Source organism: Pleurodeles waltl, chromosome 4_1, assembly GCF_031143425.1.
Source record: "Pleurodeles waltl isolate 20211129_DDA chromosome 4_1, aPleWal1.hap1.20221129, whole genome shotgun sequence".
Taxonomy (NCBI): Eukaryota; Metazoa; Chordata; class Amphibia; order Caudata; family Salamandridae; genus Pleurodeles; species Pleurodeles waltl.
In genome coordinates this window covers 167,448,382-167,460,999 of record NC_090442.1, presented here as the reverse complement: position 1 = coordinate 167,460,999, position 12,618 = coordinate 167,448,382, and the positions used below count along the sequence as shown (strand labels likewise).

At 42.3% G+C, this 12,618-nt stretch overlaps 1 protein-coding gene across 1 annotated transcript in view; it reads left to right on the top strand.

The window, feature by feature from the left end:
• The window catches only part of WEE2 (WEE2 oocyte meiosis inhibiting kinase), a 143,206-nt gene that overhangs the window by 87,222 nt on the left and 43,366 nt on the right, over positions 1-12,618 (top strand). Inside the window, exons 3-8 of the mRNA XM_069227972.1 lie at positions 1,058-1,278; positions 2,452-2,506; positions 4,277-4,449; positions 4,866-4,987; positions 8,080-8,226; positions 8,975-9,079. Coding sequence (XP_069084073.1) covers positions 1,058-1,278; positions 2,452-2,506; positions 4,277-4,449; positions 4,866-4,987; positions 8,080-8,226; positions 8,975-9,079 — 823 coding nt within the window. The remainder of the gene's footprint in view (positions 1-1,057; positions 1,279-2,451; positions 2,507-4,276; positions 4,450-4,865; positions 4,988-8,079; positions 8,227-8,974; positions 9,080-12,618) is intronic.

The following is a 12,618-nucleotide window of genomic DNA, read 5'->3' as shown; positions in this document are numbered from 1 at the left end:
AGTTTCATGTTTTTTGATAGATTTTGACTTGGTCTCTTTCCAAGAGTAGTGTGCACCCTGAGCCTCTCACCAGAGACGTAGTGGAGACTCTAGATCAGATGATTGAGGCTGGCTATTTTTCTCGATGCTAGTCACTTCACAGAATACCGAAGCCGCATATGAGGAATTAATTGATTTCCTCATTGTTTGGTGGCACTTACAACCGACAGCTGGATGTGGCATAGTTGCAGTTTTTATCAGGGGAGATATTTTGATCGTATTCTATTTCTCTACAGGTTCAAGATTAATGTTTGTTTGCGCTAGCGTACTTTTTTCATTCAATTACACTTTAGTATTTTTTTCACTCTGCATCACTCACCCACACTAGCGAGTCACACAGGGTTGCATTAGATCATCCGAAGAGCACCTTGATTCCTTCAGGAGTTGTGACCTGGGGGGGAACGCCATGATGAAGCGTGCCACCCTTGGTGGGTGAGTTTGCGTCCTAAAAAAAGAAATATTACACTACATCCTGGATTAAACACCATTTCTTTAGTTTTCTGTTCAGATCCAGGTATCTGTGTTTGAGTATTTGTAATGGGATAGAATACTCACTGGTCTTAATCTCCCAGGCCCTTTTTGTTTGGAAAGGTTTTTTCAATTGATGTTTTGTAAAACATTTTTCTGAAGTGTTATGGCTTACAATAAATATGTTGATGTTTTGATGTCGTACTGGCATGTTTGTTGATAACTTGAGGGATCAATGCTCAATTCATTCCCATGCTGTTCATTGCAAATGTAAAATCAAGCCTGCTTCTTCAACTTGAAGGCTTGTTTGTTTCAGGAAGCTTATTTTAATGTGTGGACATTGCTAACTCTAATGTTTGGAGAAATGTTGGGCTTGGTTTTGCAAACAATGTAAATCGAAAGCCCAATAAAGTGTTTCTGTACTAAGCAGTACCAGTGCAATGGGTAGGAAGTCTATAGTAGCATGTTTCATCCAAAATATATGAGCAGGAGTGATTGCTTTAGCTCTCACTTATGGCCATGCCTCTTACCTTTTTCTCTTTGCTTACAGAGTCTTTTGTGCAAAGCTGCTTTCCCTACTCCAAGCTCAAGGATTGGTATTCGCAGCAAAAGGCTTCTGCACTTCCCCACTGCGGCCGTTGGTGGCAGTACACCAAGTGATCCTGCTACTACCACAGTGGTCAACATTAACCCTTTCACCCCTAAGGCCTACCAACAACAACATTTCAATGCATGCGGCAAGCGGAAGACCATAGGGGATGATGGAGTCAGGTACATTTATTTCATGGTTTGTAGAATGCATTCACTAAGCGGAAGAGCAAGGCCTGCTTGGGTCAGGAGTACAGAGTCTGATCTCAACAGGCCTAATTAATTTCTTGTAGAGTGGCATTTGACACAGTAATCTGGAGGGTTGTACCAGAGCCTGGTATTGTAGACTACGGAAGGGTGCAGACCTGGCCAAGTGGAAGATAGGTTTGCCATCTGGCTAGTGTTTTTTGTTGTTGTATTTTTTCGAGGCATGGTAAAATTGGAAAATAACTAAATTAAATGCTGGCATTATTCCCTTTTGGAATACAAACGTTTAACGGAGAACTTCAAATATATATTAGAGCTGCCTAGTCTATCCCTTAATGACTAAGTCAAATACAAATGTTATTGATATGTTCAAGAATTGCATGGTTCAGTCTCTCAGGTCCAAGCTTCTCCATTTTTAGACTCTCAGAAATGGTGGCCACTCTAGGAAAAATCACAGCTTGGTGGTGGGCCTCCTGAAGGGGAGCCTTGTATCGTACAGCCTTTGGAAGAATACTGGGATGATAAAGCAGGATGATGGAATGAATTTGAAGTGTTCAGGGCTCTTAATTAAAATGAAGGGAAGGATATGCAGCATTTTTCACTAAGAAAACATCTTGCAAGGCCTCGTTGAAGAGCTTCCTTAAGCCAGATGAGGACTGGGAAGAGTGAGCAGGATGGCAGTGATAGATATTCAAAGGAAGCCTGTTTTTTTATTTATTTTTTATAAGACCAGCACAGTTAGTCAGTATGCTAAGTGTTTTCGATTTAGGAAGGCCATTTCTCAAAACAAAGTATTTTGGGCAATACTAAAGTCCTGCTCACCCAAAGCCTTTAAATGGACACAAAGCATATGGTTATCAAATGGATTTCTGGCAGTGTTATGTGGATCAGTCTGGCATCTATTAGACCTAGATTGGTTGGGATCTACATCCAAGGCACTGGACTAAAGCTTATGTCACTTTCTAGACACTGGTCAAGCAGTACAATTCTCATTCCAAGCACGGGAATAGGATTTAGGCTGGAACACTGGCAGTTTTCTGATTCTTTTAATAGGGCAAGATGCATCAAAGCTCCACCCACTAGGCCTGAGCAATCCAAATTTTGAAACTGAATGCCTGCTCAATTTCCAATGTACTGTATTTTCTTTAGTGCCATCACTGGTGTGAAAGGCTTGGAGGATATTCCAGGAGGATCTCTTACTAAGGTAAGGATAGTAATGGTTTGGTTAAATAAGTATGCAAGGGATGGGGTGTTTTAGGGTGGGTTTGTCCGCCTTTCCCACCTTCATGTCCTTAACTATACTACACGCTTAGATTTAGGACATTCGATCCCCTGCACAGGTGTAGAAGCCCCTTTTTGAGGACTGGGTTTTTGATGGAAGTATCTGGGGATGCTGAAAGGAAATTGACTGCCAAGATTCTCCAAATACAATAGTCTGTGAAGCACAGTGGCCCTCTAAGATTTGTTCACATATTGAAAAATATTCCTAGTTTACTGCATATGAAGAAAGTCAAGACTTTCCTAAGGTGCTGTTTTCCAGTCATTGCCCTTGATGAGCAGCAGCAACAATGTTTGGTGGCTTGAGGGAACTTGGCTTTTCTTCCTTCTGGTCTGACTTACTCAAGATGCAAGTGTGGCCTAGTATTAGTTATAATGTAACTTGAGCTACGTGGATGTTTTTTGCTTGCTTTACCATCTATAGTGGTTTCAGATTTACATGTCTGGTAATTTCAGAACTTGGTGAGACATTGTAGAGTGAGTGTATGTTCTGTGTACTTCAGCTGCACACAGTTTAGTCGAGACATAAGGTTGCATTGTAAGCTGAAGAGTGTTGGCTAAGGTTCTAAGCTACACAATTTGTTAATATTCACTTTAAAAAATCTAATTCAAGAAAGCATAACCAAATTGGAGTGTAGCTGAGAATGATGAACCATTCTGTACCAAACCTCGCTTTAATGCAAGCAGACTGCAGGTTACTTCATCCAGGTGGAGTACCTGCTGCCAAAATAGTATCTGGAAGCTAGCTTTTATAGAAGATTAGGCCCTACTTGGTCAGTTCATGTTACTCAAGGCTGGAAGCTTTTACTTCTACAGCTCTTCCTCCCAAGGATTACTGCACTAAAAGCTGTGCTAAAAGGATAGAAGGGAAGCGTTAAGGAGAAAAGCTTTGACATTGTAGAAGTGTATAACGTTTAAACGCAGTGAGTAAAGACATTTTGCATTCACTCTTGAAAGCTGTAAGTGTGCGCAGTGAGCTTGCTTTTGATGTAGGGTAGCGCTATGTAAACTCCTTCAATGCAGGAACTAGTTGTCAGATGATTAGTGCAGCATAGTTTACCTTTGTATAGTGGGCTTCCAAAAGGCAAAGATTTATCTGCCCTGTTGCTGACCAGGAGTTGGTTGAAGTTGTGTGGTAAAGTGACTGGTATTTATTGGGCTTGTTGGTGAGCTGCCGGCTTGATTTTGTTTGATATAGATTTGTCTGGATTGTGCCCCAATCACACTTTAGTGGTTTAGCATACATCTGTTTTGAAGGAGATCAAATGGTTAATTGGGGTACTTTGGTCTCTCTTGCTCATAAATTACTGTAACAGAACAAGGGGGATTGAAATGACATTTGGAAACATGGTGGCTAGATGGGATAACAGTTTTTCTGTTAAATTCCCTGAAGTGCCATTTAAAATATACATCAGTCTTGAAGAATAGCCCCTTTAATGCGTGAAAAATAACGGTTTGCTACCCTTTCGCAATTGCATATATTTAATCAAATGTATTTTATAGGTTTGGTGATTGGGTTGTGTTGGCTACCAGTTAGCAGATTATTTCCTATGTGCACTCTCCGGTCATTACATCTACTCCTTCGTGCTTTGTAACAAGGTCCTTGGAGTAGTGATTTACACCGGTGGAAAGTATGAAATTGTGGATATTTCAAAGTTTTTTTCTTTTCTTTTTGCCTGGCATTTGTACCTCCTAGAAATTTGCCCTCTGGGGAAGTCATCTTGTGTCTCGCTACACCACAGAATTCCTGGAGTTGGAAAAGATTGGGGCTGGTGAGTTTGGATCGGTCTACAAATGTGTGAAGCGTCTAGACGGATGCATCTATGCTATTAAACGCTCCAAGAGACCGCTGGCAGGATCTACCAATGAGTAAGTTCCAAAATACCGTTGGGATAACTTCAGATTTTGTCGATCAGAGCTTAACATGTGAAGGTTTAGATAGTAGCCCAGGGTATCTGGTCCTCACTGATAAGACCCAGTTGTCTCCTGGTGAAAGTATTGCACTCCTTTGGGAGGTATATGCACATTTATCACACTTGTGGTGCTGGGAGAAACGCAAGATGAGTGAGGGGACCAAGGAATGGTCTTGTCAGCATCACATATGTAGAATGCCTTACCAATGCAGTTATATGTAACCAATAATCTGACCTTCAGGAAACTATTTTAAACATATCAGTTTAAATAAATCTTGTTTTAAGCAGTAATGAGCATCCGGGCACCCTATTGGCAATCGCATGACCAAAAGAATGGCTAACCTAACGTTTTGTGGTTTATTCTGTGTGCAGGCAGATGGCTCTGAAGGAGGTGTATGCCCATGCAGTGCTGGGCCATCACCCTCATGTGGTCCGATACTATTCAGCTTGGGCAGAGGACGACCACATGATCATCCAGAATGAGTACTGCAATGGTAAGGAACATGCACATAAATCATTTGAACCTCCGTTGATCCTACTGTGAGTAATCCGTGCACTACAGTAGAAACGTAAGGGAAAAGCCTACCATTGCATACATTTTTTTTTATAAGGGAATACAGGCAAGACTCTTGAGGGGTACGGAAGGGGTTTCCATAGCAGCACAAACTTTATGCGTATCCTCAATATATTTGCTCAACTGTTTGTATTTCCATTGATGCATGCCGCATTTAATCACATCCTCTAAGCCCTGCACGGAAGGCAGAGAATCTAGGTACACAAGCTTTTCACTGCTCAAAGTGAAACGAGCATGCACATTAAATGGAACATGCATCGAACTGCATGTTCCTGGAACCTTTCAACATAGCACCGTGGATAACTCAAACATGGTCACAGCCAGTGAACAGGAGAAGGGTAAGCCCTCACCGGAGTCTGAACCTGCTGAACTTTAACATGGTGGCTTGGACTCTGTTTACCACAGGCATTTCTACCCCTGTGTTCAATGCACATCTTTAAGTACAGGTATCTGTATATTCAATAGAAAGGTGTAGAAATTGGTTCCCTGCCTATCGACACAGAGGTGTTTCTGTACAGTACACCTGCCAACATGGCGGGTATATGTTCCACTACATCAGTGGAACTCCTGGGCCAGAAGCTGTCCATTCCTTACGCACACATGTCTGGCTGCTCAGTTTATGCCCATATTTCACATGTAATTGCTTGGTATAGGAGTCTTGATGGGCTCATTACTCTTTAAACCCAGCAGTGGGCAGGGCCGGCAAGGGATCAAACAGTTTGTAAAAGTTAAGGAGGACAGAGCCTCACTAGTACCTAGGTACTTGAGGTAGTGGGAGTTGGCGATATGAAGAAACTAAGATTAGCTACGTAATCCATACATTGAGGATAGCACCAGCTACTGCCAAGTATGCCCTGAAAGTTTGTAACAGTTTGCTGTTTGGCCCCACAAAAGTAATGTCCCAGCCATCCGTTTGCACACTTGTAACCTCTGCGAGGTGTAGCTCACTTGTGTCTATGGCCAGGATGCAGGCCAAGACTGGTGGTTTCTTTCAGCTAGACACAACAGTATAATTCTTAAAGTTGCATACACACACTGACTATAGCAATCCTTGGAAACTCGCATAGATTTGACAGACCCCATCTTCACTGGCTGATTGGTCAGGAAGATCACTCACAGCTGGTAATTAAGGTTGTATATTATCAGTGACTGTTGGTTCACAGTAGAGGAACACATTGATTTGAATGTTGCCTGTTTTGCAACTAGTGACTACACACAGGCTGAACTCTAGTTGCTTGGAAAGGTTTTTCTTAAGTTCCAGTTATCCATTACGTATTAATGGATCTCCAGTCTTGAGCAATGCCCATGTCCACTGACTTAAAGCGCAGCTTCACCTGTGGAGCTTATTGGGTGTCTGTCAACTAAAACCCGCAACTCCCACCTTCAAATCAAGGTTCCTAACAAGGAATGCAAATAAATAAATATTATCCAAAAGTTTCCAACGTCAAAACACTTGATAGTCGGGTAATTCCTTTTTTAAATTGTATTTCTCAAAGAATCTAAATCAACTTTGAGATGCAATGCATTAATAAATTACCTTCAAAATAGCCACCTCCCTCTCTAAAAAAAATATCACTCATTTGAATACACTCGCACCATACGTACACACCTCATTCCCTATAATAAAACACTAACGCCACAAACCATTCTCCTAGAAAAATGTAAATACATAATTAACTTAACATACATGGCATTCATAATTGAAACAGTCCTAGACATGCAAGCAATATTACTTTGTGTAATGCACATCCCCAGTATCTGAAACCGTAATAGTTCATTCGTGTGAATTGTGATTACAATATTAGATATTGCAAACCATTATGAAAATACTGGTGTATCCCCTTTGGGATACCGGATGGATGTCTTAATTACATAAAATCAAGGATACAATAAAGCATACATAATTCTTCCCAAAAAAGCACAATCTCCCAAATTCGTGGTCTCAACCAGTTTTCATTTGACGCAGGCCTTTTATATAGTGGTGGTCTAAACTGACATCCCTCCACTGCGCCATCACGAACCAAGTGCAGTTTGTAGAACCGCTAGTTAGATTTCTCCAACCAGATTGGGCAAGCGTCCCTTAAAGTGCATTGGTGTTTCTGTTCACCCGTAAAGAATAGGTGCTAATTGGAGTCCATCAAAATCAGCATATGCAATCTGGTGGTATTGAAGTTGTATGACCATATTTTAGTCTGCTTGTGGAGTGACTGATGGAGGAAATGGCAGCTCCCTGCTGTGTTGTGCATGGACCCTCCTTTTCTTGAACCTGGGTACCAATAGCATATTATCTTGCTCGGGTCTTCCCTCTGCTCTTACCCTTTGACAAGTCTGCACATTTAAACTTAAGACCACCTACACCACAACTTTCCCCACTCCATATTGGAAAGCGGTCACAGAACTGCAGTGTTTGCTCCACAGCATAATGAATCTCAACAGCCAGTCTGTGCTGGAAACAAACTGATATTATAGAGCTGTTGGGTTCTAGAAAACTTGCAGTCCCACGCACATGCATCTGCAGATGAGTTTTGTCAAGAACTTTTGTTGCACTGCAGAGGCTTCAGTTATTGGCTTCATCCGTATGGATCCACAGAACCTGGCTTATTGAAATGTTCCTTCAGACTTCTCCCTATTCATTTACCTTGTCTTCTATTGCACTGTCATGGATATATGGCTTGAGTCTATGTATGCCACTGCCTTGCTTGGTATTTCACATCTGTTGTATTTAATGCTTGTGCTCTATTTGACATTACTCTGAACTCTATACACGTAGTTTGGTAGTATGCTTTATATTGAAACTTGTTAGATTTAAGGTGGGAAATCCTCAAGGGTGGTGCAAGATCTGCACTCTGACTTGTAGTGTTCTTTACCACTCCTTTGAGAAACTAGACAATACACCTTCCCATGCTTTGTGAATTCTCACACCGGTGGTGAAGTACCATGATTACTTCACTGTCTTGCTCATAAGGCAAAAAGTATGTTGGCGGCTGTCAGACATGGGTTTCTGTTTTAAAGGTGGCAGCTTACAGGATGTAATGGTGGAACATGCCCGCAGTGGGCACCTACTGAATGAGCTGGAGCTGAAGGAGATCCTGCTACAGGTGTCCATGGGGCTGAAGTACATACACAGCTCTGGATTGGTGCACATGGACATAAAGCCCAGTGAGTATCTGCAGTCTTGATCACAATTCCATTACACAATTGTCATCCTCCGTGAAACTAACTTTTGTCCCTCAACCTATTGTCTTGTCCTGTGTTACCTTTACTTACCTTGGTAGAAACTCAAGCTACTCATTAAGGCTTTTTACCCAGTTGCTTCGTAAACCCACTTTGGGTTCCCAAGAAACTATCTCCCCTAATCTCAAATTAGTCTAAAACTTAAGTTATGATTATAGTGAGGAGAAGCTTAGCAACTCCTCCCAACTACTAGGGGCAGCCTTGGTAGAGAGGTGTTCAAGGGATGCAGCTAAAGTAGCTTTATGCAGGGCAGGTGAAAAAATAATTGCCTGATTAACTGGTGAAGTTACTGTTGCGGAGTTTGAGGAGAGACTTGAATCGATATCCACAACATGGATTTGAGAATTTTTCTTTTGAAGGGGGTGAAGGCATTCATCGCAGCAAACTTGTGGCCTTGTTTCTGCCATCCATGCACCCCTTCAGTTTGTCTTTAAAAAGTTGATGCAGGCACCAGCAAATTGAAATGAAAGCAGAAGTTAAACTGATCAGGACACAGTGAGTTAAGGTGTGAGAAGTAAAAACCTGTCCTGCTTGTGCTAGTATGCAGTAAAGAAGCAGTCAGATTCTTACTGAATGATCATGCAAAGATCCTATCAAGACTTTCCAGGAAAGTTCTGTCTGACATGCTGATTGTGATACTAACCAAAGGAACTACTAATCTGCTTTTGTACAGGTAACATCTTCATTTGTCGGAATTTGGAGTCTGGTGGCATCGGCCAAGAAGAGAGCAGTGGGGAAGAAGATGACTTCTTATCTGCCCGTGTGGTATACAAAATTGGTAAGTATTCTCCCTGGGTAGACAAATGTTTTGTGGTGATGCACTAATGCTGCTTGGGTCAAGTCAAGTTTCCCTTGTGTTCATATGATGGTGGGGGCACAGGGTTCTTCTATAACTTACCTTGCGTTACTCAAGAACACAGCGAATATCTTTGTAGTCTGCATGTGCCTTTGAATGAGACAATAGAATGGCCCCAGTTGTTGGTCTCCCAATTGAGAAAGCTGCCTTCAAGGATGTGGATATATTGATCCTGACTGTCTGGATACAAAAAGAAAACACACTGTTGCAAAGATTAGTGCACTAACCCATAGTCCAATAATGACATTCAGGAAAAGTTCTAATCACATAAGTAATACATGAGAAAGTTTTGAAAGGTGTAGCTTTTCTAATAGTCTCAAAAGTCAAGATCTGAGAAATTAGTCAAGTGACAAACTTTTAGCGGAAAAAAAATGCAAATTGTAGGGTAAACAAACTTTATTTTCATTGAGACACAAGCAAGAGAAAATCTAATTTAGTTGAATGGAGAACTTGATTCATTTAGATCTAGTGTTCACAAAGCTTGTATTGTGTAGCTTGGGGTATGTTCGCCATTCCCTTTGTTCTAGCTCCCTTTCTTTGCTAGATAACTTGCTTCTAAGGTTTTTGATGTTGTTCATATCAATCAGCCCTATGCTGTAGTGTTACAGCTTCCGTGCCTTACACCAAATTAGAAATACATGGGAAAGTAAGGTGTCATGAACCTGCAACTAAAAATTCTGCATATGTTGCATAATCGCTGATGTAATAGTATCATAGAATCAAAAAATGCCTGGGAGAAGTCACTGTTGTGCAGGGAACCACTGAGGCCTGTGCACTGCTGCATTATAGAATTTACCTATTGTATGAACATTAATCACACCAGTGCTACAGTAATGTCACTTCCATCCTTTTCCATTCTTGGCAGGCATATCAGAGTATGGTGTTTCGAGCTGTCATTTGTCAACCTATCGGCCCCAGCAGTATTTGGTAATCTTTAACCAGTAAGGAAACTCCTTTTTGCAGGGCCCAAATCACAGTAAAGATAGTAATGGGTGCTTGTTTAACCAAAATTATTGTCGAGGCTCAGAGGGTGGATCCACAAGCCAGTTTGCAGTGGTGTTGCGTATTCTCCTAAACTCCTGATCCCTCAGCAAACCTGCCACAAATGTAGGAGCTACTGGACGATGACTCCATGGACCTTCTTTTCTTTGGTACATGGCTGACTGCAGATTAACACCAGCCATCTCTGCTGGCTAGTGTGATCAGGCAGGACTGCCATCACAAACCTATAGGTGGAATCACCACAATTTTTAAGAACATCTACTGCACCAACTCCACCTGGAACAGACTACATGGAACACCTGAGCTTCAAGTTGCATCCAACTTCACCCTAAGCAGAACTCGGACATACCAGTCTCACAGGGCCCAAAACTAGCTTCACCAGCAACATCCTGGACTTCATCTCAACTAGTCTTCTACTCAGGGCCCACAGCCTCCTAGGAGACCGTAATGACTCACAACTCTGCTGTGCTCATACATGTCACCCCTCACCCACGCCACCAGACACATCCTAGACCTATGGTCATCTCATTCAGTGACATCCCCATCAACACACCAACTTCTATCAGAATGGCCCAAGCATAGTCAACTTTTCTTTCCACACCACAGAAGAAACCTCCACTACTGCCCCAGTTCACCAACACTGAAACTATCAGAGGTGGACTGGGCTTCTACCCTCCACAAAAAACAGCCAAATATAGGTGACCTATCAAGCGTCCCCAACAGCTGGATCACCACATGCACCCACAACCTGACCCCTCAAAAAGAGAAGCCAAGCAGTGAGAAGGGGAAAGCAGACCAGATGGTACACGCAAGGAATCAAGATGACAAAACAGCACTGCATGCAAGTTGGAGAGAAAGCCAAGAAGAATCAGACCAGGCATTATTCAAATCTGCCCAGAGAAGCTACCATCTGCAAATCTGGGATACCAGAAGGAAAGCCCTAGCTTGGAGCATTAACCGCTGCAACAACAGCAAATGTATTTTTTCCATCAAGGACTTCACCGCACCAGCAATGTCACCAACCCAAGAAATGTGCAACATAATGACATACTACTTCTGCAGGGCTCAGGCATGTTCAGTTGCAACAGGACAGCTGGGCAGTTGAAGAGAGGTCTCTGCAGCTTGTCCTAGTTCAGAACAGGTCAGTCAGATGACCTTTTGGTCACTTCGGCCTGGGATGAAGGGTGCAGGTCCAGTCTTCTCAGCAAGCAGTGCAGGCCTTGGGCAGCAGGGCATCCTGTAGTAACAACTGGTCTAGGAGTGTATGGAAGAGTGGCTTTAAGGGGCCAATTTGTATACCTGATCTTCCTTTGAAGAAGCTTCTGGAATTTTCACCCTACAGAGGTGTCTTGAATTTCCAGCCTCTCTGCTCCAGTCCGGGAGCACAATAGGTTAGTGTGAAGTTCTATGGAGTGTGCTGGGCCAGTGCCTTTGAAGTGCAAGTGTGGTAGATGACAGCTCTGTCCCCCATTAAGTCAGGATGCCCATCCTGCCAAAACCCAGGCCCTCTGTTGTGATACTGTCTGTAAGAAATACACAAGTCAACTGCCTGTAGTCATGTGACCCTGGATACAGGCACCAAATGGGTAAGACCAGATTATGCCAATTTTTCTACTTTCATAATTGTGACTTAAAATCCAACTATACCATTAATTTTACATTACAATTCATCAGATAGCAATCATGGCATTCCTACCTGCTCCTGTACAAAAGTTATCACCTATTACATGTAATAAGGTAATCCAACGTTAACCTATGGGAATGGCAGGCTTCACAGCTGTGAAAAGCAATCTAGGGGTTTTTCACTACCAGGACATGCAAAACTTAAAAGTACATGTCCAAATTCTTGCATCCTGCCCTATGGGCTGTTCAGGGCTTATCTTAGCGGTGACTTGTATGTAATAAAAGGAGTTTTAAACTGGTAAATTCATTTTGACAGGATGAAATGGCAGTTAAACACACACAGGCTACAGTGGCAGAGCTGAGACCTGATTAAAGGGCTACTTAAGTGAGCAGCACAATGGATGCTTCTAGTTCACTACTAGTATTTACAGGCCCTGTGTACATGTAATAACTTTACTACGAAAGTATAAATAAATGAAATGTCCCAATTGGGTGTAAGTCAATTGTACTTTGTTTCAAGGAGAGGACACACGCACTTTACCACTGCTACCCAGTGCTAGAGTCCTAAAGGTCAACAAAAATGAGTGCAGAAAAACAAGTGTGAAAGACCAGGATGCAAGCCAGAACGGTTGACTTAGCAGTTAATGTCTGACAATGCACTTGCTACAGTGTTTACAATCCTTGAGAATGGTGAGGAAAAAAATATTCAAATGGCTACCCAACACCACCAGGAAAACCAGCAGACTGGACTACGGGAGCAGACTACCAAACAGTCTACTGTGGGATCGGCAACAAACTCCAATATCAGACCGCCTTGAACGCAGCAGCCAGATTAG